We start from the raw sequence: 26,811 nt of genomic DNA on the forward strand, positions 1-26,811 counted from the left end.
TGCTACTGACAAGAAAAGGAATCGCCTATCTCGATGCGTGGAAAATTTCTTCCAAGAAATAGTCAAGAAAATCTCATTTTTCTGATCGTACACTGAACGAAATCTCCCGCCATAGATTGAATGATTTGTAATACACATGGCTGTAAATATTCATATTCCTTATTTTGAATGACTATTAAGGAATATGATACAGCCACCGACTGTTGAACAAAAATCATCCAATTCTGAAACAACTTTTGCTCTATTTTCGTATGACAACAAGCTGACAGTTGAATTGAGAAAACACAAATGAATAACATGCAATAATTGACGGGTTTTATTTTCTACCATGCCCCTAATCAAAAATCATTCAACTATCGTCTGAAATATCATACGGAAAACTAACGTTCCCAAACGTCAAATTATTCTTGAAATGTTTACATAAAATATGGTGGCAGCAGCGTGGTGTTCAAGTTTTGCCTCGTGGATTTCACAGGTAATTGCAGAAATCCAGAATTATTTCTATATCAATTATATTTGTTACTTTCAAGCTTGTTTTCTAGTGTACCAAAAACCGCAAATCGTGCATCCCAAGGCCATCCATTCGAATTCTGGAGTCACATCAGCAGCCACTTCATGCAGATGCCAATGCGTGCGACTGGCCTCATGGGATAAGATCAATATTTTTTTTTGATTAATGTAAATTAGTGAGGTTGTAATTAACAATAAAATATGATGTGTATAAAACTATTAAAGTTGTGTTATTGTTCAAAGTCGATTCGTATATAATTTTATTAATACCAAACATGTAATTTGTATTGTTTACATTGACGTATGAGAATCATTCAAATTCAAGCATCTTTTCAAAGGATAAAAATATTCTCAATAAAGGATGATTTTCATACAGCGCGATTTGTAAACAGATGATTTCACCGAAGATGAAAATCATCTTGGATGTGTCTGAAAATAGGTATGGGGCTCGGATGAGGCAAAAATCATTCAATCTATGGCGGAAGATTTCGTTCAGTGTAGTACGCAGTTGAGAAGAAATGTCACTTCAAAGGGGGCTCTCTGTAGAAAATTTCTTGACCCATTCAGTCAAGGAATTTCTTTACTTTTCTTGTGCGAAACAGCATACTTAGCTTTAGTGTACACTGCTAGACATCCTGTTTGTTGAGTGTTAAAAAGCATCAGCATTTGCTGCCTAGCTTGGCCCACGTTTTTGACCTGTGCTGTTTGGGCCGGCCCGCGTGAGAGATGTTTGTAAGGCGAGCTTTGTTCGCAGTTGACACCCGCACACCCACCCTGCGAATTAGTACTCAGGCCTCCTCTGTCCATAACTGCATAACAGTCACATTCCCGAATCAGCTAATTTTATATTGCAATTTCAGAGATAACTTTCCGTTCTGCGGTTGAACAGAAAGCTACCGCAGCTGTCACATTACTGATTTTCACAAAGCATCATGGATCGGCTGCTATGATACCTTGGAAACCATACTGATGATTGTTGTTTTCGGCTGTTTTTCAAAGCTGTGGACTTTACTAGCATACTTTGATTAGATGGTTTCGTTCAATGATACAATGATTCTCAAGTCTGTGGGAAGTGCTTAACCCCGGAGATGCCCACCAGGTACACAGTGGTACCGACAAAACCACCGGGGGAATTTCGGTACGCGAACGGGAAGAACACTAGAATTACGTTTGCTCGTCGCGGCGGTCGGTTTATTACTACAATAACATAAAATAAACAACAACATACATACGAATCACAGGGTCGGCGCAAGGCAATGATGATAAACATCGTCAACATAAAACATATTGGTCCAAAATTACAACACTCCTCCTCGATGTATTCATCACTTGTCTGTACAGTCACAAAGTCTTGAACAGTTCTCCTTGGACAACACAGTCTCCACAAAGTTCCTCCTCTTGCACCAAACACTCCTGCTTCGTCAAGTATACCACAAAGTTCACCAAGTTCACAGACTATCCACGATGTAACACTTAGCATCGGATTCCCTCGTCATAACAGTCATAAAATTTTTCTTCTTGGTGGCACTCCTCCTCAACGAGATGCCCAGCTGCAGTTTTCCGGCGGTTTCCACTCTCTACAACTTCTAAAGCGTACAGCTCTCCACGAAGATCCGCTACTGCTTGCACTTTCCCGCTGGAACTCACTATTTGGCACCTGGACTTCACAAAGTTCACTTTCAGTCCCTTCTGTGCCAGCTTCCGGACTGAAAGCAATCCACAGTCCAGCTCCGGAACGTACAGCACGTCTTTCACCACAAGTTCATTCACTTCCCCGTAGTCAGTGGCGCACATCAGGAAGCCTTCTCCTACACCGGCGGATCTCAGCACCGAGCCATCCGCCAAGTTCACTTCAACCTTCACACTTTCGTCGATCTTATCGAAGAACTTCCTGTCGCTGGTCATGTGGCTCGAACAGCCACTGTCCGCGTACCAGCCGTTCCGCTTCCGCTGTCCGCCAACACCAAAACAAATTCCGGGATTTTTCTTCACAGCTTTCTTCACTTCCGGCCCTTTTTCTTCCCTTTCACGTAGCTCTGGGCAATCCCTGCGGAAGTGGCCAGGTATCCGGCAGTAGTAGCACACTCGCTCTCTTCTTCTTCCTCTGCCCTCGTTATTTGCTTTCAGCGCACGGTCTCTGCGCTCACCGAACACCTCTCGCTTCTCCATCCGTCGGTGGTACTCGTCCATCAGCCGCTGCTTCACAAATTCCAGAGTCTGGTCTTCATCTGGCCGGCTTTCCAAAGCCGTCACCAACCCGTTGTACGACTCCGGCAGACTGCGATACACCATCGCCACTTGCAGCGAACTTTCGAGTTTCTGCCCCGCACACGACAGCCGATCGAACAATTCCTCGATCGCGAACAGGTGCTTCTCCATGTCCGCACCCTCTTCATAGTTAAAACTACAAAGCTTCTTCAGAAGCGACACTCGCGACGTCACCGTAGCCTTTTCGTGGTACTTCTTCAACCGTTCCCACACATCGACCGCAGATTTTGCGTCTTTCACTAAAGTCAACTGATTGTCCTCAACGTTCAGAATGATCAAGGCCCTCGCCTTTTGATCTTCTTTCGACCACGCCGCAGTCACTGGCATCGGTTTTTCTTCCGAAACCGTATGCCATAGATCGACACTGATCAACAACATTTCGATCTTCACCTTCCACGTTTGATAATTTCTATTATCCAAACGGGCGATAAAACTTTTCTCTGCCATTTCTATTTTTCGATTTTCTGTTGGCGCACACTGTATTCACGAAGATACAGCCAACAACACTATCGAACGTACCCGCCGTACAACACACACGCGTCGGCGGTACACCACACAGATTTACTGTTCGATTTCAATCGATCACCACCACGGCTACGGCAACGAATTCGCGGCACAAAATGGCAATGTTCTATCTTCAGCTTTGCGGGACAAAATGGTGCAAACAGCCAAACCGGCACTTTCCACCTCGTACTGGGCTTCCTACCAGACGGGAAACAACAGCACCAAACACTTTCACAAAAGTCCCGATCACAGCTGTTTTACACACACAGCAGCTGGACCACAAGCCAAAACGAGCGCAATTAAACAATTCGCTCCCACCGACCGGCACCACACAGGAGGATCGTTCGCGAAAACGATTTCACACGCGACTTTCCGAGGCAAACTATTTCACCGGTTCTTCAACTGTGGGAAGTGCTTAACCACGGAGATGCCCACCAGGTACACAGTGGTACCGACAAAACCACCGGGGGAATTTCGGTACGCGAACGGGAAGAACACTAGAGTTACGTTTGCTCGTCGCGGCGGTCGGTTTATTACTACAATAACATAACATAAACAACAACATACATACGAATCACAGGGTCGGCGCAACGCAATGATGATAAACATCGTCAACATAAAACAGACTGGTCCAAAATTACAACAAAGTCTGCGGTAGAACTTTGACAGCTGCGGTAGAAGTTGGCGGCTACCGCAGGACGGAAAATTTTCAAAAGAAACGCAATACGTCTTGTGAAAAGGCCTATGTTTCGACGTTGTATATTCCTGTATATTCTATGTAAATCATTAGTACTATTCAAGGGAGGAAGCTTCAGAATCATTTTCATTATTTTTAATCGCCTGCACAACTTTCTTGCTGATATTACAACAGCTAGTACAGCATGCAACATGGCTGGCCTTAAGTTTTGTTTCAAGATCAAAAGTTCAGACAAAGTTTTGTTTTTTTTTTTGTTAATAAGTGGATACAGACATTTTATATATTGCTGTTTGCATTTGGGATGCAAATCTAGACTAAACGTCCTCCAAATGCGGTAACACAAAACAATCAAAGGGCACCTAGCAACGATTAAATAAATCACCGCCGCCCTAGCAAGAAAAATCTATCTTTGACATCGCATTTCTTGTGAAAAGTCTTACCGCGTTTGGTGTTCCCGCATTTGATATTTGCATTTCAAACGCACACAGCAATATTTGTTACATTTGGCTTGAATGCCTTTAATGTGATTTTTGAAAGTTTAATTTTTATCTAGCATTAGCCCTAGATACTTAACTTCATCTGACCAATTTATTGAAACCCCTCTCATCGTGACAACATGTCACTTGAAGTTTTCAAATAAAGAGCTGAGGTTTATGTAAGAGTATACGCAAAAAAAATGTGCGGTAAAAACTACCATTTTAGGGGTCATGCCAGGTCCGTCACACTCGGGCTCAGATTGGGTACCACTTCTAGTACTGCTCTTTGGTCATGCGCTTAAGTTAGCTCGCACCAGAAATTTTCAGCAGACCAGAAATGCGCTTGATTCTATCTGTAGTTGGAATCAGATTGTTGTAAATTATTTCTGTCAAATGTACCAGTTATGCGATGGGGTGTACCGTAAACATAGTAAATTGGTCTGAATTTCCATGGTAGTTTCAAGAATGGGCGTAGTCAGCTAAAATATTTATTTTTACCACAGATTTTTTTCCCGTGTATCGTAAGTTGGAGGAAGTATTAGGAGAAATCTTGCATAGTATGGAGCATTTTCAGAAAAGTAAAGAAATTCCTTGACTCAAAGGGTCAAGAAATTTCCTACAGAGAGCCCCCTTTGAAGTGACATTTCTCGATTACTTTTTCAAATCGACGTAAGTAACTTTCATACGGTTTTGAGAAAGTTAATTAAGAAGAATCCCAATCCTTCTTCTAAAACGGTTTTAAAATGAATCCCCTTTTTAACATTTTTTTACCGTGTATATCGCTTAAATTTTGCATGCAATTAGCTCGCGTTAAAACACTAGGTAGTTCCTATCACTTCCCCCAAAAAATGTATGACAAAATGATAAGCCGTTTCAATCAGTTACTTACGACGTTTTTGTACCAGTGCAAAATCGACTCAAGTAGTGTTTTGTTTTGATTTGTGGTTAAGTCACTTTGTCTCCCATACAACGGAGCGGCGAAAGTAGCGGTTAGGTTGCAAAAGTGGAGAATCTTACTTTCGTCGTTTTGTAAATCCGGAAATTAAACGTTCTAAAAGTGAAAAATCGAGTTGGTTTAGAGCAGAACGTGTAGATTTTCGTCTGCGTAACACGTAGGATTGATAAAGTAAGTTTGTTAACTTTTCTGACTTGAGTCTGTTTGAATAAGTCTTCGAGATTTCTTCTCAACTGCGTACTGCGATTAGAAAAAAGTGATTTTCTTGACCATTTCTTGGGAGAAATTTTCCACGCATCGAGATAGGCGATTCCTTTTTTTGTCAATTGGGCTCTGCACTGTTTTGATTTTGTATGGGATTTTGACGTTTACTGGCCTTGTTGTTTACAAATTTTATGTAAGAGAAAAAGAGAGAGGAAGATTTTGTGCAGTGACCCATAGCAAACCGGCCAAAGCAGTTGTGTTCCAATTGTGGCGAATCTCCACTGTAGGAGACCTGAGTGTTTAACAATTAATTGTGTTTAATAAATAATTTGGGAAGTTGTGTAGATTTTGCTAGCTTCGCCAAATTCGCGATTTTCTCCGGATATCTTCTCCAGCTGCCAGCCAACTCCGACAAAAGCTTTCGGAGCATCCGCGCATTTTGGAAAACCCAACCCACCCCTTTCGTTTTTCTTTCGTTCGCTCCGTTTGCAGCCACCCCATATCAAAACATAAACAAAAGCACGTGACACGCCGGCAGAGCTAAGGGGGTGTTGCTATGGTTACACTACTGACGGTAGCCAAGTGTATCCGTAATAAACATCCTACATCGGAAGTGGTGATCAAAAGTGAATTTTGTGGAATTAATCAGTGAAAATGACCGAAAACGAGCTGAAAACTGAGATGGAAACATTCTGCGCCAACGTGCAGAACCCGGAGCGTATGGTGCGCCAGCGAGCGATAAAGGATTTACTGGACTTTGTTTACCGAAAGCTGCCTAGGGAAGAAGCTCCGGCAGTTTTCGATGCCACTTACCTGCACATCCTTCGCTGCTATGCGGATCGGTTTGAAATAATCCGAAATCTGGCCATAACTGTGGTTGGGGAACTGTTGGAAAAACTACCGGCTAATGAATTCTATCTGGGCTACATTGTCCCCGTGATAGCACGTCGAATTGGCCAGGCGGAAATAGTAGAGGAAAGTGAGGAAATTCGATTGCAACTGTTGGAACAGCTAGAAGCAATCGTCCGGAAGTATGCCGATCCGGATGGAAGTTCTGGTGATCCGTTACTAAAATCCTACGACAATTTGATCGATATTCTGGTGAAAACACTGAAAGATCCCTTTCCGGCCGCACAAAAGCAGAGTTGTGAGCTGGTGAAGCTACTGGCCGAATCCACGCCTAGTATGCATTATCGGGCAGAAGCGTTGGTAACCCCAGCATCCGGAGTGCTAAAACACCGTCATTCGGCCAATAGGATTGCAGCCGTTGAAGCGTTGGGTGTCCTGGCGTTGAACATTCACGCAAACTCGGAGAAGATCGTGCAGATCATCGTGGACATATCGCCGCTGTTGATGGATGGTGTTCCGTACGTTAGGAGAGCTTGTGGCCGCGTGGGATGTTTGATGCTGCTCAAGCTGCGGGACCGGTACTCGTTCTTTTATCGGATACTGCCGCTGGTTTTGAACTGGTAAGAAATTGACTTCAAGTAGAGTGATTCAATGTCACATTAAGTTGGTAAAAAGTATTAGATGATACATTGAATTTCAAATACTTTAAATGTTTCACCATTAGATATTATATGCAACTCATTAGTATCATACCAGGAAGGAAGCTTCAGAATCATTTTCAAAATTTAATTTTGAATTCTTTGCAAAGATTTCTTCCTGGTATTACAACAGCTAGTCCATATTGGTACAGCATACACCATGGCTGGCCTGAATATCAAAAGCTTGTTCTTCCCTCTTCTTGGTTATGCGACCTTGCCGCGATGGGAGGGCATAATCCATTAGCCCATATGATGGAAACCAAAGGCGTAACCTGTAGTGGTAGTATCACATTTTGGCATTTTTTGCTTAAAGCCGCGTCATAATTCATATGGCATAGAAGCAATAATATCTCGGATGTGATCCAACGGACATTCTGCGTCATTGATAGAATTGATGCCCATTTCAAATAATTAATCTATTCGAAGTGGACATCAATACTATTGGTGACGTTCAGTTTGCCTTTTGCTAACCAGAATGATCCGCTAGCTAGCTAGACACATCGTTATCATATACGACGTAGGGAATACTTAGGAACTCCTAGGAAAATGACTAGTAGATTCACTGTGTAGAAATAAGTGGCGACAATCTTATTTTAATATGGTTTTTACATTGCCATAATAAGAAATACCTCATTTGTAACAGCGGTATAAATAATCTAATTCAAGTTTAATTTTCGCAAAATTTACTAGTAGAAAGTAGGCGTTGTGAAGCATTGCATTTGCCACCGAAAAGTGAATCTTGTAGGAGACTGTAATAGAAGCCTAAGGTAACTTTACTCTTCAATATTCACTATAAAAATGACTATGGAAAGCAAGACGCCGAGATCGATCATTAGGGTACACTTGCTAGTTACGAAAAATTGTTGAACAGACAAGGAAAGCGACTTTTTTCTTAAGGGATATATGAACGTAATGACCAATAAATACTTTTAACAACAGAAAACGAAATTACCTAGAACTACTACTAAACAGCCTAATTTTACTTACGTAAAAGACAGGAGTAATCATAATAGCACTTGAATGACAAATTATTCAAAACCATTTCGACTAGACAGAATGGAGTTCAAGATCTTATACTAAACCCCCCAAATTCGGAACAACTGACCACAATTGGCGGCACTCTTTGTTTCCTCAGTTGAATCAGATGATGCTTCGATTTGATGTTCGGAAAATTTGTCTAAATCATCGAACTGATTGTTCATTTCAATCTGGCTAAAATATTAACGTCCCATAAAAAAATATAAAATTTCCATATAAAATGCAAAATTTGCCAGTAAAGAAACAAGGGTAAAATCAACAGAAAAGTTTAAAATTTCCATAAAAAAATAAAGAAGTGCATAGAAAAAACAAAATTTTCCATAAATAAAAAAAATTTGAGCAATAAATAGATTCAAAAGTGCAGTAGAATCGACAATAATCTCACTAAAAAATGTCGAATTTTCCATTTAAAAACCTCAAAATGTCCCTATTTTCTTCACAAAAAGCAAGAAATAATTATAAATTTTCCACAAAAAAAGCCAAAATTTGCAATATATAAATAATAATTCGCCCGCAATAAATCAAAAATTTCCATTCAAAAAATCAAAGATAGCAATAGCAGTAAATGCAAAGTTGCAATAAACAAACCCAACTGAGCAATTCAAAATGACAATCAATACATGAAAATGTTGTAGAAAATTCCAATATTTAAGTAAAACTTTCCATAAAAATAACGTAATTTTCCAATAATGAGTAATAATGTGTGTAATGGATTTCATAAATTTTCAGTCAAACTGAAGCATTGTTTTCACAATTGGAGCTAATTAGTCGTCGTATGTAGATGTAGTAATTGCATTTTAGAGTTCGACAATTAATTACGTAAGAATTTAGGGGAGGGGAGAGTGGGGAGATTGGCCGGGTTTGAAAAAAAAAAAAAATTCTTGCCATATAGAAAAAAAATAATGTTTCATACAAAAATCATACATGGAGGGGAGGCGAGGTTTCGAAAAATCACAAAAAAATGTTTTTTAATACACCCCATCGTTAGGCGCTACAATTTTAATTATTTCGGCAAAGTTGAAATGAAACATGAAGTGGGTGATGAGGTACAAAAGTAGCGTTACAGCATGCTTAACCATATTTGTAGTACTGAGACAACCCACTAGATCTAAAAATGAACCTATTAGAAGATACTTTAAAAAGCGTTATGTTCGTATGCAAATAAAAAAAAATATTTAGGAAAAAACTCATCAATCGAAGTATACACATTTCTGCAACTGCTGTGGGCAGTTACTTTACTGATGCTTAGTTTGTAAACACCAGTTCCCTAGCTGGTGGGGCATGAGAGCATAAGCTTCTACCATCAATGTAGTTGGACATAACCCAAGCAGTGACATAAGTGTTCCTAATATTGGAAGATTAGATATCCCATGTTCCATGTTTCATTTCAACTTTGCCGAAATAAGTAAAATTGTAGCGCCTAACGATGGGGTGTATTAAAAAACATTTTTTTTTGTGATTTTTCGAAACCTCGCCTCCCCTCCATGTATCATTTTTTGTATGAAACATTAATTTTTTCTATATGGCAAGAAATATTTTTTCAAACCCGGTCAATCTCCCCGCTCTCCCCTCCCCTAAATTCTTACGTAATTAATTATCAAACTCTAAAATGCAATTTCTACATCTACATACAGTATTGGACAAAACATTTGCAACTTTTTCGATTTTCCATACAAAATGACCAACTTTGGTAAGTTAGATCTCAGTTATTTATGGACCGATTCGAGTGAAACTTTTACAGAACATCAGATGTAACTTGAATTTTAACATAAATTTTTGAATAATTTTTCCAATCACGAGTTTATAAGTAATAACGATTTGACTAAAGTGTAATTTTCGACGAAAAATTCAAAACTTATTATCTCAAAATCTGATAGCCTTCCACAAAAACTGTCTTCAGCAAACTTATTCATCTCGTCAAAATCTACAACTTTGCTGAACATACGATGAAGCTATTCCTTCAATATGTTAAGTTATGTCAATTATGAAAAATCGTCAAAAAATTCACTTTAGTATAGCCGTTACTGCTTTTTAACTTGTGATTGGAAAAAACACTCAAAAATATATGTTAAAGTTCAAGTTATGTCTGATATTCTGTGAAAATTTCATTCAAATCGGACCATAAATAACTGAGATATAGTTTATCAAAGTTGGTCATTTTGTATGGAAAATCGAAAAAGTTGCAAATGTTTTGTCCAATAGTATATGTACGACGACTAACTAGCTCCAATTGTGAAAACAATGCTTCAGTTTGACTGAAAATTTATGAAATCCATTACACACATTATTACTCATTATTGGAAAATTGCGTTATTTTTATGGAAAGTTTTACTTAAATATTGGAATCTTCTACAACATTTTCATGTATTGATTGTCATTTTGAATTGCTCAGTTGGGTTTGTTTATTGCAACTTTGCATTGACTGCTATTGCTATCTTTGATTTTTTGAATGGAAATTTTTGATTTATTGTGGGCGAATTATTATTTATTTATTGCAAATTTTGGCTTTTTTTGTGGAAAATTTATAATTATTTCTTGCTTTTTGTGAAGAAAATAGGGACATTTTGAGGTTTTTAAATGGAAAATTCGATATTTTTTAGTGAGATTATTGTCGATTCTACTGCACTTTTGAATCTATTTATTGCTCAATATTTTTTTATTTATGGAAAATTTTGTTTTTTCTATGCACTTCTTTATTTTTTTATGGAAATTTGTAACTTTTCTGTTGATTTTACCCTTGTTTCTTTACTGGCAAATTTTGCATTTTTTATGGAAATTTTATATTTTTTTATGGAACGATTAATTGTCTGCCATTTCAATCTTCTACGAAATCAAGCTCGCATTCCTGGTTTTCCTTTGGAACCAGATCTTCTTCTTCGTCTTGTTCTTCTTCTTGGCATTAACGTCCTCACGGGGACAGAGCCTGCTTCTCAGCTTAGTGTTCTTATGAGCACTTCCACAGTTATCAACTGAGAGCTTTCTTTGCCAAAGTTGCCATTTTAGCATTCGATAACGTGTGGCAGGTACAATGATACTCTATGCCCAGGGAAGTCAAGTAAATTTCCATTACGAAAAGATCCTGGACCGACCGGGATTCGAACAGAGACACCTTCAGCATGGCTTTGCATTGTAGTCGCGGACTCTAACTACTCGGCTTAGGAGCCTTGGAGCCAGATCTACTCTGCGTATTTTATCCGAGTAAGCTATAGTAACTTTGTAGTTTTGAACGAGTTCACTTTTCCAATTACAGTCGACTCTCCACATCTAGATGTTCTACATCTCGATAGCTCTCCCTATGTCGATGATGGCTTCGATCCCTTCATTCTGCACACGATTTCTCTTTCCATATCTCGATATCCTCCTTATCTCGATCTCCATATCTCGATGTGTTTCTGTTGATTTTCTTTCCATATGTCGATATGAATAATTAGATAATGTCTAAGGTTACTAGACCAAATTTGAGCGATTCAGAACAATTTGGAAACTTGAAATTAAGTTTGTTTGTTTATTATTTTCCTAGTAACAGAGTGATATTCAATCTAGTGTTCATTAAATTAATGTTCTTTGTCTCGATCTCTCCCTATCTCGATGGTCCCTTCGATATCGAGATGTGGAGAGGCGACTGTAGATGACTTTATCTATAACACATCGTTCGATTTGCCTCGCACCTTGCTTTGTCAAATTTGGACATTGCGCCACAATACTATTTAACGTCTGTGAAGTATGTATAATAAAAGACGATAACAATTACTTTTATACGACTAGAGCGGGAATCGAACCCACTCTTCGTGGCACAATACGCCTAAACGACTGACGCCGCAAACCGTACGGCTACGAAGCCCGACAAATCTTACTCGATATTCTGAAGAAATTTAAGATAAAACTTTCATATTTATCTAATATTTTTTTTTGATACTACACAAATTTTGGAATATTTAAGATGGTTGAATTTCGAATTCGCAAACCAAAAACATTTAAAAAAATGTAAAAGTATTGGATATTTACTATAAATATACGCTGGGAATGTTTAAAGCATATCATTTTTCTGAGATAAGGTGCCGCGGTGTAAGTGGGGTAAGTGAACATAACTTGTTTCTTTACTTCTTTTCTAAGTTGCCTTCTCTAAAAATTTCAAACGGAAATAAATAAGATTGTGGAATAAATTCGATGTGGACCTCAAAAAAGCTAAATTGTATCATCATAAAAAGTATTTTAATAGTGATTGAATCTTTGTCTGCTCTTTAAGAAGCCATGTGCTAGCGAGGTTCGCAATTATCTGAGAAAAACAGATCGTGCTGAATATTTAGAAAAACACTTTACTCAAAACATTGAAGGGTAGAAATCATGGAACTTCTTGTAAAGATGCAACCAAACTTTACGATATTACGGTGTCTACACAAAACCTTGTATGATCAATGCCCTTAAGGGTTAATATCCTTTAATTATCCTCTCAACTCTTTGTGAACTGTTCAACAAAGACTTAATCCATTAAAAACAACGTTAAACAATATCTAAGTTTTACCAAACCTTAACTTGTTTGTCATGCCTCACTGGGGTGCTGACTTTGCCCCAACAACAATCTTCGACTAAGAAATGTCCAACAACTATAAAATTTCACTACGTCATACAGAATTTCTCACCATTTAATTCGGTTTTACGCAATAATTGAATATCTTACGAGAATGAAAAAAAAAATAAAATAAATGAATATTGCTTACTAAACTGCTAAAAAATGCGAATAATAGAAGAAAAATATGACCTTTATCATGTACTAAACAAGTATGTTGAATTTGATATATCATTTGATAGTTTTTACCTAGTCCATGTGAAAACAGTGCCCTAAACGAAATATCAGAATGCATTATCTTATTTCTATTTCATTTTTCAGCTTAACCGATGACACAGCGGAAGTTCGCGATGATATTCTTGTTCGTTGGCAGGAAGCCGGTGAACTATATTACAAGGAAAATGAGACTGAATTGGCAAAAGCGAAGCTGATCGACAAAGTCCCTGCCAACTACCCAACCGAGTATGATCGCCCTACACTACCTTGCCGAGCGATTGTCCAACGTAGTCTGAGAATCGTCAATCTTGTACTACATGAAATGGAGGAATGGAAAGAGGACATAAGGCTGCATGCCACGAAACTGTTGAAAATAGTGGTTTTGCACGCCGAAAAGACATTTTCCACTTTGTTCATGGAAGTAAATCCCGTGCTTTGTAAAACATGCATGGATTCGGACAAAGATGTTGCTGCTGAAGCATTGAAAGTGGCTCAACTCTGCGGAATATTGTTAGACTACGAAACGTGGAGCAAACACGCACTAACAGAGTTCTCAAAATTCTATACCCTTGGTCACTTGAAGTGCCTTAACGCAATGTATCAGTCCTCTGGAGTGGAGAGATTCAAGGATATAACAAAAATTGTCAGCCTTTTAACAGACACCGAGGTTTGCCATCAGCTAAAAGAAAGCTATCAACAAGAGTTATTGAGTTTTTCGGAAGCACTAGTCTGCGATTTCCATCGCGTGTTCACCGCTAATGAAATCGAAGGACTCGCCAACGAATCGGACCGTGTAAGCACAGAAAAAATGCTCTACACTGTTATTCTAAAGTCGGCAGCCTTTGCCTACGAAGATTCCCAAGCCATCCGAGACCGGGCATTGCAAGTGCTGGCCAAGCTCAACCCAGACACGGAACAGCTACACGAACATCATCTGGCAGACGTCATCAATTCACTGGAGAATCTTGAATCATCCAACTCCGATGCAGCGGAAAGCATTCTACTGTTGGCAGGGATAGTGTTCGTTTGCGGTTTCCGCCGGCCGTACGATGATGCGCTTCGCAAAGCACTGGGAACGGCCCTCGAGCACGCGATTCCACAGGGGAAAATCAAACTTTTCAGTTCGATATCTATCGTGAGTATCGCCTGCCAGCGAAGGCTAATTGATTGCACAGATTGGGACTTTTAATCTTTTCGTTTTTTTTTGTTTCTGTGATATAAATCATGCTGTCTAACTTTCGTATCGCTTCGTGTCACGTTTTTTCTCCTCCACACCAGGCAATGTTACGGTGGAATGAAACTATGTGTGGCTCTCCAGAAGAACAAACGCCATTGTTGCAGGAATTCATGACAGGTAAGAAAAGAAAAGTGATGTGTAATATTTAGCTTGACTTATTTTTTAGTAGGATATGATTTCGGCAGTATGATTTTCTTGAAAGATGGATTTGTATTATAAACAAGGCTGGTAGCGGATTATATGGATAGTTTAACCAAAGACAAATTAAAGACCCCCATGTCCCTTGCAGTTGCCCAAAATTTTATGGCTCATAAGGTAATCTAGAATGCCGTTCAAAGTGTACTGCGATCTGTCAAACTTGGGTACCTTTTGCACTACCGAGGGACCAAATGCAGTACTAGAAGTGGTACTCAATCTAAGCCCGAGTGTGACGGACCTGGTTTAACGATAAGTTCCATTATAAGTCTTGGTACAATGAGTAACATATAAAAATTACTTTTTTTTTCACGTTACACCCGATTCTGTTTTTGCACGGGGGATGCGTACCGTGCAAAAAAAAGTTCTCAGTTCAAAATTTCGAGAACCGTGCAAAAAAAGTACAATGATCCCACGCAGTTGAATCACCCACAATTTATGAATCAGCTGATTTCAAAAGATAAAATTATTATCAAACTAGTCACAAAACATCATAGAATTATTTTTACACATAGTTTCTTATCAGTAAAAATAATTCTGTGATGTTTTGTGACAAGTTTGATAATAATTTTGTCTTTTAAAGTCAGCTGATTCATAAATTGTGGGTGATTCAACTGCGTGGGGTGACTGTAACACCAGTTCTAAACGTTTCATGCAAAAAAAGGTTTTGGCGAAAAAAAATGTATGGAAACTTTTTTTGCACGGCCGTGTAAAAAAATCTGTGCAAAAACAGAATCGGGTGTATTTTCATTAGTAGATTTTCAATCAATTATAGGTGGAATTTCAAAATAATTCATTGTTTTTAAGTAGGATGCTAGCAGATCACTTTGTATTTTAAGGAAAGTCTCTATTTTTGATTGAAGATCTCTAAAGTATGATTTTTAATAATAACGGTCTCTTAAAGTATTTTCCTCTGCAGTGAACTGGTGCAAAAGTTTAGAGAGTCCAGAGAGAGGAAATTATATTCATATTCTTCAATGAAAGCTTCAGCATTTCTTCTAGTTATTTCTTCTGAAATAGTTACAAAGACTCAAACTGGCATCCTTCATCCCTGGGCTTGGGATTAGATTTTCCAGGGAGCGATGAGTTTTGATAATTGATAGCTGTTGTTAGTAGTTTTGATTAAATGTTGGGTGAATTTCTAAGCAATGGCAACCTTTTTATTACAAAATTTAGATTTTATCTTCTGACCTAAAGATTCTGGTTAAACTACTGCATAGAATGGCTATCACTCATCAAAATTACTTTCACTTCGGGAAATATAATTTCAAGCTGGCGAGAAGATTACAAACTGAGGGTGGGTTTGGAGCACAATCAGATCCTTGAATGTGCAATGTGGGGTAGTAATTGGGAATGCCATTGACGGTTTGTAATCTTCTACGAGGTTTTCGAAACCCAACAGGGTGCGTGCACTGGGTTGCGGATAGGAGCAAAGGGAGATCAATAGCATCTACTTAAAATAATAGAGCAAAAAGCCGTCCCATGATTAGGTAGTGTTTAGCGATCTTCCCTCCCCTTGATTATGCGACCTTGCCACGATGGGAGGGCATAATCCATTAGGGGTCTGGGTCATTTGGCATAAAGCCATTTGGCATAAGGTCATTTGGCATAACGCCATTTGGCATAAAGGACATTTGGCATAACAGCCATTTGGCATAACGGTCATTTGGCATAATTTTTTTACAATGTGAAAATAGAGGGTCATTTGGCATAACGGACATTTGGCATAATATCAAACCATCTGAAAAGTAAGGGTTATTTGGTATAATAATGCAGATGCTCCTTTTTTCACATAGCACTGTTGTAATATTACGCAAAAGAATAAGTCATGTTGAAAAGAAGGGCAAATTCCTACATAAAAAATAACGCGTCGAATCGCTATAGCAATAACCCTGGAAAGAATACCTTATGTTTAAAAGAAGGGTAAATCTCTAGATAATTATCATGACTACACAGGATAACAGAAGATACCCTCCCCTTGGTTATGCGACCTTGCCGCGATGGGAGGGCATAATCCATTAGCCCATATGATGGAAACCAAAGGCGTAACCTGTAGTGGTGGTATCACATTTTGGCATTTTTTGCTTATAGCCGCGTCATAATTCATATGGCATAGACGCAATAATATCTCGGATGTGATCCAACGGACATTCTGCGTCATTGATAGAATTGATGCCCATTTCAAATAATTAATCTATTCGAAGTGGACATTAATACTATCCGCGACGTTCAGTTTGCCTTTTGCTAACCAGAATGATCCGTAGCCACTCTTACTATTAGCTAGCTAGAAACATCGTTATCATGTACGACATAGGGAATATTACTCTGAGGAAAATGATTAGTAGATTCACTGAGTACAAATAAGCGGCGTCAATCTTATTTTAATATGGTTTTTACATTGCCATAATAAAAAAATACCTCTTTTGTAACACCGGTATAAATAATCTAATTCCAGCTTCATTCTCGCAAAATTTATAAGTAGAAAGTAGGCGTTATGAAGCAATACATTTGCCACCGAAAAGTGAATCTTGTAGGAGACTGTAATAGAAGTCTAGTGTAACTTTACTCGTAAATATTCACTATAAAATGACTTGACTAAAAGTGACTTTTTTCTTTAAGGATATATGAACGTAATGACCAATAAATACTTTTAACAATAAAAAAGAAATTAACTAGAACTACTACTAAACAGCCTAATTTTGTTAATACTTGACGACAATTGACATTTAAGACTCTAATCTTACGAAAAGACAGGAATAATCAGAATAGCACTTAAAAACAAATTATTCAAAACCATCTCGACTAGACAGTATTAGTAATGACACTACTACACTACTATTTCAAACAAATTCTTATGGAGCTGCTGATTTTCACAATGCTTCCTTTTCTCAGAAGCAAGGGAATATGGGTATTTAAAAAAAAAACTACCAAGTCACAATACTAATAAAAAACAGTGTTCATGTGGGCGCCATTGCCTAGTCCGTTTGAGTATTGGTCCTGGTAGAGGAGAAACTTGGCAAAAAGCCAGACCGAGGGTTCAGCCTTGACAAGTTAAGTTGTCAGGCAGCTCCAACTGAATACCATACAAAAAAAAAAGACTACACAGGATAACAGAAGATGAACTAGGGTGTGCAGTGACGCAATATTTCTTAATTTGAAATTGAAAATTGAAAACAAGGTCATGATCAGTGTTGTTCAGACTCATTTCCCCGAAAATAACATTTTCCGAACTACGAAGCCACGAACTACTACAACCATGCTCTATCGTCCTAAGATAGAAAAGCAGATGGTTAAGCTTGAGTACTGCACACAAAATCGATCAATTTTGATCCCAGAGAGCCACAATTCAAGTTTCGGTGAAATGAAATGAGTGAGTGAGTGAGTGCGAATCATTTCACCGAAACTTGAATTGCGGCCCACCGAGATCGAAACTGTCGGATCCCATGTGCAACACTCAAGCCCAACCACCTCCCCCTCCATCTCAGGAATACAACGCACAGTTATAACAGTTCATGGCTTCACAATTCGAATTTCGGGGAAATGAGTCTGGTCAATACTGGTCATGATGCTGCTACAATTATCTTTTAAAAATTGCTGTGTGCGTTTGAAATGCAAATATCAAATGCGGGAACACCAAACGCGGTAAGATTTTCCATAAGTAACCCGATGCCAAAGATAGCTTTTCTTTGCTAGGTTGGCGGTGATATAAATAATGGTTGCTAGGTGTCCTTTGATTGTTTTGTCTTACCGCATTTGAAGCTCATTTGGTCGAGATTTGTACATTTCGTTTTCCAACGAACTCGATCAACCAGAGTGCACACTGGTCCAGGAAGCTAATTTAGCGGATATTTTAGTGATTTTACACTAAACTTCCATAAAAATGTCTAAATTTTTCTAAAATATTTATAGAATCCCCGAAAAGTCGTTTTACTTCTGGGTGCATATTACCCCTGATACCCTTATTATAAGCTTTAATATGAATAACTATGAGAAATACTTCACTCTTGAAAGAACAGCCTATGATCAAAAGAAGGAAAAATCTCTTATGAAAATTTAGGCTAGTGTAATGCATATAATAGTTTTATCAGTACAACTACAAAGAACTTCCGATGATTTAAAGAAGGTAAAATTCCCAATTAAAATATAAGCTGAACTATTTTCAATAGTAATGAAACCAGTATAACTCGAAATAATAGCCTATGTGCAAAAGAAGGAAAAAATCTGATGAAATCAATAACACACTTGAAACTTTATTACACCTTTAGTAATCCAGAGGCGAATTAACCGTCACCTTAGAGTCTTGACACTATGTGAGGAGTTCACAACTTCGTCCTGAATTAACGGGTCGATTTTATCATTCTCTTAGAGCTCTTATAGAGTGACAAAAAATTACGTCCCGTCACATCATAAAAAATCAACAAATTAAATAGATGATCAGTTATCGGGCCACACTTATGAAACCTACACACCAGAAGAGTTGTAATTTGATTTTTATGTTCATGATTCGGCCTAACGGCATTCGACCAAATTACTCGTTCAGCCAAACGGCATTTGAACAAATGGCCAGACACCGAATTTTCAGTACTACAAAGTGTACGCATAATTTTTTTTTTACGAGGATCACAAGAGTGAAGTATAGGCCAAATTCTTTATTTTAACGAATCGTGAGTTGGTATGTTGTAGCAAAGTTGTAGCAAATGGTCAGAGTTGCTCAATATCAGTCATAACAGCGTATGGCTGACTATTAATATCAGTTGCGAGCTATCAATATCACTTTGATTTGGCAACCAATAGCAGTGATGCGACATCGCACTCTAGATTATAATCAAGTGACAATTTTCCTTCTCCCTGGGGCCTTCCTTAGCCGAGTGGTTAGAGTCCGCGGCTACAAAGCAAAGCCATGCTGAATCCCGAAACCAGGTCGGTTCAGAATCTTTTCGTCATGGAAATTTCCTTGACTTCCCTGGACATAGAGTATCATATGCCATGCGATATACCAATGCAAAAATGGTAACTTTGGCAAAGAAGCCTTTCACCTGAGAAGCAGGCTCTGTTCCAGTGAAGATGTAATGCCAAGAAGAAGAAGTGACAATTGATAAGTTGCCATTTTATTTGCTTAATTTAAATTGAACTTAACCCATCAGTGATATCCATGTCTATCGCTATCAATGCATTGGTGATGGAGTAGACAGCATGATTGATGTGATATAGAATGATCCGTATTGTATTGCAGTCGGCCTGTACAAATCAGCAAGTTTTAGGCGTTGATAGTGACAGCGAGCAACTCTGCAAACGAATAGCTAAGAAGCCGCGATAATTGGTAATTTTTAATAAAAAAAAATCGTCGCTCTTGAGTGTTTTATTTTTTAGATTTATTGGCCTACTATGTTCTACAAAGATTTAATACTTATCATTTCCTACAACTTTGCCATAGTTATATTTCTTATGATTTTCATTTTATTTGAATTTTTCATCTTAAAATTTAATATTTTGTGTGCCTTGTATCTACAGAGAATACATAAATTATTATAAAACAGATTCAGCTGTTACTAAAGTAAAACAGTAATAAAATGCTAAAATCTTCAATTTAGGTATGTACAGAAAATATATGGAAATTATGCCAAATGTCCATTATGCCAAATGACCCTCATCTTTCACTTAGTTAAAAATTATGCCAAATGTCCGTTATGCCAAATGACAGTTATGCCAAATGTCCTTTATGCCAAATGGCGTTATGCCAAATGACCTTATGCCAAATGGCTTTATGCCAAATGGCCCGCTCCCCTTTTTCAACCGACTTGACCCAGTGACCCACCGGAATAACTCCGGCCACAGGAATATTTCCGAATACCTCTGGCCACTTTCAGAAACTAGATATGTGGGCCAGTGAACTGTCAAAAAATCATTTGAATCCGTTAAGGGGGTATGGGGGGGTCTTAGCCCCCCCTAGAAAAGTTGAAGCCCCCCCTAGAAAATTAATTCGCTCACGCCAAGTATGCGCCTCTCTTTAGATTCATTTGTGATCGAATGGGTCAAGCCCCCTCTAGATTTGAATTCAAGTTACGCTAATGACCATAACAAGGAATATCTTTTTTGTAACAATGGTATAAACAATCTAATTCCAGCTTCATTTTCGCAAAATTTACAAGTAGAAAGAAGGCTTTGTGTAGCATTGCATTTGCCACCGAGAAGCGAATCTTGTACGAGACTGTAATAGATGCCTAAGGTAACTTTACTCTTGAATATTCACTATAATAATGACTATAGAAAGTAAGACGCTGAGATCGATCTTTAGGATACACTTGCTAGTTCCGAGAAATTGTTGAACAGACCAGGAAAATGACTTTTTTTTTCTTTTAGGATATATGAACGTAATGACCAATAAATACTTTTAACAACAAAAAACGAAATTAACTAGAACTACTACTAAACAGCCAATTTTGTTAAGACTTGACGACAATTTTTTTTAAGGCATTTTGTGCTCGTGGCCACTACTGTGCCGGAATCAGTTGATCTGTAGCTTCTTCTTTACCGATACAGATCTATTTTCAACTTATCTATATTTACATCTTACTTTCACTCTCTCCTACTCTTTTACTCTCACACCGAGCAGGTAGGAGAGAGCTCTGCTGTTATTGAGGCTAGCTGCCTGCGAAGAGGGTCAGTTTGTCTCAGTCACCATCTGATACTGACGGAGGATGGATGTGCTAAGACTTGACGACAATAGGGTCCTAAAGCCCTGTCCCAATTTTAGTGCCAAACGCTTAAGTTTAGGTCAAAATCACATGTTTCCTCAATTTTCTAATGATTTCGATGGTTTAAATTCAAAAAACATTGTTTATGTTTTTTTTTAGATTTTATCATACCCCTTGGCTTAAACTCAAATTTTGGGTGTGTTTTGTTTTCCGTGTCTCTTCCGAAATGTCAGATAGGAACAACCCCAGTGTAAAAACTAAAACCCCTGTGGTGTTTTTGTCGATTAAGCGAACGTCAAACATGATCAAAACTGTCAAGGTTCATTAAATGATTTAAATTTTATGGACCCAATTTTTAAATTAAAGTTCAAACATGGTATAGCCGTTATTTGAGCGGGAAAAAATGCTAAAGTAGTTGCAGTAACATGCTCTTTCGTGTTATTAAGTAAAAACAAGATTTCATTAAAAATTTTAGGACCCAATTGACACTTAAGACTCTAATTTTACGTAAAAGACAGGAGTAATCAAAATAGCATTTAAATGACTTAAGTGACTTAAAACTAAAAATTTTTGAAACAATCTATAGAGGAATTTCAGAAGAAATTTCTGGTAAATCTCCAGCTGCTTTGATGTTGTTAGGTTTTTGTTTTGGTATTTGTTTGGTCTCTTTTTCATATATCTAAAGCTACTGCTTTTAAGACTGATGCGCTACCAGCCCTAAATAAAAGGATCTTCCAAAAATAACGAGGACTTTTTTGGGAATGGAGTGTACATGACAAAGTTCTACGCTCCAGACATTTTTATTATATTCACCCTCATTCTTGTTTACGGCCGATCCAACTTTCGATCGAATCCTATTCGTTCGAATCCATTGCCCATTTGATTTTGCTGGCGTAAACGAGAATGCGAAACGGTTTTCGATCGAAAGCGCATTCGAACGTAAACAAGAATAGGGGTGATTATATCTAAGCAAAAGTCACCATAGGAGGATAAGGAATGATGTTTTATAGAGATTTTTCTTCTTTGATTCATCCAGGAATTTCTCCAAGAATTACTGCAGGTACACTACTCATATGCACAAGTTATATCAAAAATGAGAAGGAGAGCAATAAGCGTACAACAGACTATCTAGTAACTAATACGGTTGTTTTTTTATTTTTGTTTTACTTTTGTTTTTCGTCTCTCAGACCTCATCTCGCCTTACTTGATTTGGGCCGCTGGTCGGAGTGCAGAATCGGTACGCGCAATGGCAACAGCTTGCTTCTGTGCTATGTCGCAAGGAGTGGAAAACGAAATTGTAAGTATAAGACATCTCGTGCTTCTATTTTTTCTCTTTTCGGCCGTAAGATGTGCTAATATGCCAAACTATTGATGTAACATTTAAGTCTAATAGGTTCTAGAAAATCAAGAAGAGAATAAAGCTGCCGAAAATACAACAGGTCTTCACAGGTTTTTGTTAAAAAGATTCGAATTTTTGTAGTTCAATCTGAATCTAAAATTGTGATTTTGTAGTGAAGTGAAGAAAATTGTCAAATTAGCTCAATGCGTAACAAATCTGAATAATACGTTTCATGAATTAGTAGATTTGAAATTGTTATAGGGGAACTTACGTATTCTCGGCAGTCTAAGTCGATGCCGCGCTTCTTTTGGAATTTTCTCGGACACCAGCAGATAAATTACGTGTTTGACTGTTTACATTTATTCGCGAAGAGTGAAACCAAATCTACCAATCGAACTGTCCAACCGTCTACCTATCGAGAACAGATAGGGGATATTTTCGAAGACGAAGAAGAACAATCTTTCAAAGAAGTCTATTCGTGCAACGTTCTGTACATAGACTCTGCGACAAACGTTTTTACAACGCTGCGAACATGTCTTGTCAGTGTGTATACTCCACTGCACTGTGACGTCACGCATCAATTTGGACAGGTACTGGTCCTGTTGTTTACAGTTTGGACTTAGTACTTTTTTCGAATCATTCTTAATTTCGTGAAAGTTTGCTGCGAGGAGAGGTCAAATCCACTGCAGATATCCACGGATCGTATTATTCTATCATCCTACCGTGGAAAATCGTCACCATCAGCATGCTGGTGATAGAAATGCGAAGATGAAAAAATGATGGAAAAAAAGTCCGAAACGTAAACAACAGGACCAGCAGCTGTCAAATAAGTGAGGTTAGGCTCGTCATATGCAGCGCTCTATTGTCGGCTGTATCATTCTCTTCGGCAACCTTCCCATAAGAATTGCAGGCGAATCTGTAGCTCTAAATCAGTCGTGTTCATTTGAATTGATGACATCTCTACATGCAAAAAAATTGTGCGGTAAAAACTACCATTCTAGGGGGTTAACTCAAGCCCTCGCACCGGCAATTTTCAGCAGACCAGAAAAGCGCTTGATTTTACCATGTCTGTTGTCGAAATCAGATTGTTGTAAATTATTTCTGTCAAATGTACCAGTAATGTGGTGGGATGTACCGTAAACATAGTAAATTGGTCTGCCAGATTATAAGGAGCTACTCTGAAAAAATCATACAAATCGGATCTGTAAGATCTGTAATTGTCCATTGTTCGGATCAAATCGGAGATGCAAACGTTATTTTTGTGAATCAACCTTTTAACAGGAAGATCAAACTGTAATTTAAAAATGTTCGGTTTTAGTGTTTGTACAGATTTAGAATGTGACATGCATGATCAAATGAGCCCAACTTACAATTTTAGTTTGACTTCTTGATTTTTGGCTTCCTTTCGCTTTTCCAGGCAAATGCTGCACAAACTCCTAGCAAATTATAATTACGCATATAATATTTACGTGCTATCTAATCGCAGTACTATTTACAATAAACCGGCTGTAGTTCGTGTCCAGTGTCTTGTGTCCGTGGTCTGTTATCTGTCCGTTAAATGTCTCGTTGTCTGTGGATTGTCTCTCGTACCGTCTGACTGTCGGAATTTCGACTCCCACCTAACCACAAATGTGTTGCCAAGATAACAAACGTATTTTGTTTTGTTTGTTCTTTCTCTATTATTTGTCTATTACTTACAGTTGCTTGAATCTATCGTATAAATCGTCTACCACTTCTCGGACCACTATTCGTGCACCAATACTCTTCAGGATATTATTTAATTTCTCTAAACAAATCTTCGTGCTCAAACTTTTCGCACCTTTTTAGCTTTCACTACTTCTGACTCTTGTTTTATTTTTATCGTACCGATGACAGTTCTGCGAAACCTGTCATCTCTCCTTCTCTTCTCTTCCCAACTCACCTGTGGCTGTCAACGGGCGCTCACTGCTCACGCCTCATCGACGCGGCAGTGCTGCCAGAACATTCCCCGGCCCGTAACGCTGTCCCGGAAGCCATATCCGGCTCAGGGTTACCTTCCTCAATCTCCATTCTGGCCAGCTTCACTGTCGCTCGCTTGTACCTTCCGGTGCTGGTACGCACCCACGCTTGACGGACCCTTCCGTCGCCAGATTTGATGGCTTCCTCTACTACTCCACGGACCCAGCACTTCCGGTTGGCACCCTCGACTACGTACACCAGATCTCCTGCACGTAGCGGTCTGGCTTCGCCGAACCATTTCGTCCTCTGGTTCAACAACGGCACGTACTCCTTTATCTACCGTTCCCACATCACGCTAGCCAATTGTTGCGAACGCTGGAACGCGTCCCGCAAGGCCAACGCTGGATGGGGAGGTGGTAGCGCCACGCATGGCTGGTTCGGTGAAGCACCCCTCAGAAAATGGTTCGGAGTGAGTGCTTCTGCTTCGTCGGACTGCTGCGACACGTACGTCAGCAGACGGGAGTTGATGATGTCCTCCGCTTCAACGATGGCCGTCTGCAGAATCTCGTCGGTCAACCGTCTTCCATCGTCGAGCGCCCGAAGCGCCTCCTTTACTGAGCGGACCAACCGCTCCCAGACGCCTCCCATGTGCGGTGCGGCTGGAGGGTTGAACGTCCACTTCGTTCTCGCGTTCGTTAACAGGTCTGCGCAGTCATCTCTGATGCCCTGCGCAGCCTCCACTACTTCCTTGCTGGCTCCTCGCAGATTCGTCCCGTTGTCCGAGAAGAACTCGATCGGCCAGCCCCGACGGCCGATGAACCGGTGTATCGCCATCAAACACGACTGCGTTGTCAGCCCGTGCGCCACCTCCAAATGTACCGCGCGTGTCACCATGCAGGTAAACAGCGCGATCCACCTCTTTTCCGTCCTACGTCCTACTGTCACATCGTACGGTCCCAGGTAATCTACGCCAACGTAGCTGAATGCACGTAGATTTGGCGTTACTCGCTGCACTGGAAGCGGGGCCATCCTCGGAGCTTCAGGACGACAACGATGCACCTTGCACCACATGCAGGATGCCGACACCTTCCTTACCACCGCGTCTACATGGGGAATGTAGTACAGCTGTCGCAGCTCGTTCTTCACCGCCTGGCGGTATCCGTGGCCGCTCCTCTCGTGGTAATGCTGAACTATCAGCCACGTGATCCGGTGGTCATCCGGAAGAATCACCGGAAACCGCAAGTCGAACGGTAGAAACTCCGCACGCTTCACTCGCCCTTCCATTCGAATCAGGCCATGCTCGTCAACTAGCGGAGTCAGCTTGTACAGCGGACTGGACTTCTCGATCGTCATCCACTGGCTCGCCGGTCGAATTTTGTTCCTCGACAACACCTTCAGTTCGTCGACGAAACTCTCTGACTGCGCAATCCTCAGCAAGCAGCGCTCCGCCTTCTCATACTCGTCTTGTTTCAGCGACAGGCGAACTGAAGCTCCCGCGTTTGGTATCAGCACCTTCAGCTGACTTCTCGTTGCTCGCAGCGTTTCAATCGGCAGCCTCTCCCTTTTCCGCCTGCAATTCGAAACGAATCGGATCACACACGCCATCGTTCGAACCAGGACCGTCCACTTCGAAAATCTGTTCACGTCCACTAGTACCGCTGGAACCTTCACATCATGCAGCAGTAGGTGAACCCGCAACTCCTCCATTGTGTTCGCCGGTGGAAAACTTTTTTTCGGCCATTTCTCCTCACTCTCGTACAGGAACTGCTGTCCTCGTACCCACGCGCTGTTCGGGTCTATTTCCGGGTTCTTACCCCACTTCGTCAGCTGGTCCGCCACGTTCAACTTCGTCGGCACCCATCGCCAGTCTGCCATCCTTATTAGGCTCAGGATCTCTCCGATACGAAAACCGACGAACTGCTTGTAGCGGCGCTGATCGGACCGAATCCACGACAACACCACCTCTGCGTCGATCCAAAAGACCACCTTCGTAATGTGGAAATTGTGGTTTTCGTACACCGTCTGTGACATCCGTGCGCCGAGCACGGCTGACAGAAGTTCCAGGCGCGGAATCGACAGCTGTTTCAACGGCGCTACCTTCGCTCGGCTCATCACGAGCGCACACATCACCTCACCGCGTACTACGGCTCGAAAGTACGCCACGCATCCATACGCCATCTCGCTCGCATCCGCAAATATATACAACTGCACATCCTGGACCTCTTCTGATCGCGCACTGCCGAAATAGCTGCGTGGCAGCTTGAAAGCTCGAACGTCAGCCAGAATGTCCGTCCACCGTTTCCACTTGCCGAACGATGCTTCATCCACAACTTCGTCCCATTGACACCCTGTCCGCCAGAGGTCCTGAATCAGCATCTTTCCTAGGATGGTGACGGGCGCTAGGTACCCCACCGGATCAAACTGC

General features: G+C 39.9%; 1 protein-coding gene across 1 annotated transcript in view; it reads left to right on the forward strand.

Annotated features, from left to right (window-relative positions):
- Positions 1–6,009: 6,009 nt before the first annotated feature.
- LOC5576334 (dynein assembly factor 5, axonemal) overlaps positions 6,010–26,811 on the forward strand; it is a 34,954-nt gene continuing 14,152 nt past the window's right edge. Inside the window, exons 1-4 of the mRNA XM_001656022.2 lie at positions 6,010–7,083; positions 13,088–14,117; positions 14,261–14,336; positions 22,297–22,406. Coding sequence (XP_001656072.1) covers positions 6,269–7,083; positions 13,088–14,117; positions 14,261–14,336; positions 22,297–22,406 — 2,031 coding nt within the window. The 5' untranslated portion in view covers positions 6,010–6,268. The remainder of the gene's footprint in view (positions 7,084–13,087; positions 14,118–14,260; positions 14,337–22,296; positions 22,407–26,811) is intronic.

Source organism: Aedes aegypti, chromosome 3 (genome assembly GCF_002204515.2).
Source record: "Aedes aegypti strain LVP_AGWG chromosome 3, AaegL5.0 Primary Assembly, whole genome shotgun sequence".
In the NCBI taxonomy this organism is placed as follows: Eukaryota; Metazoa; Arthropoda; class Insecta; order Diptera; family Culicidae; genus Aedes; species Aedes aegypti.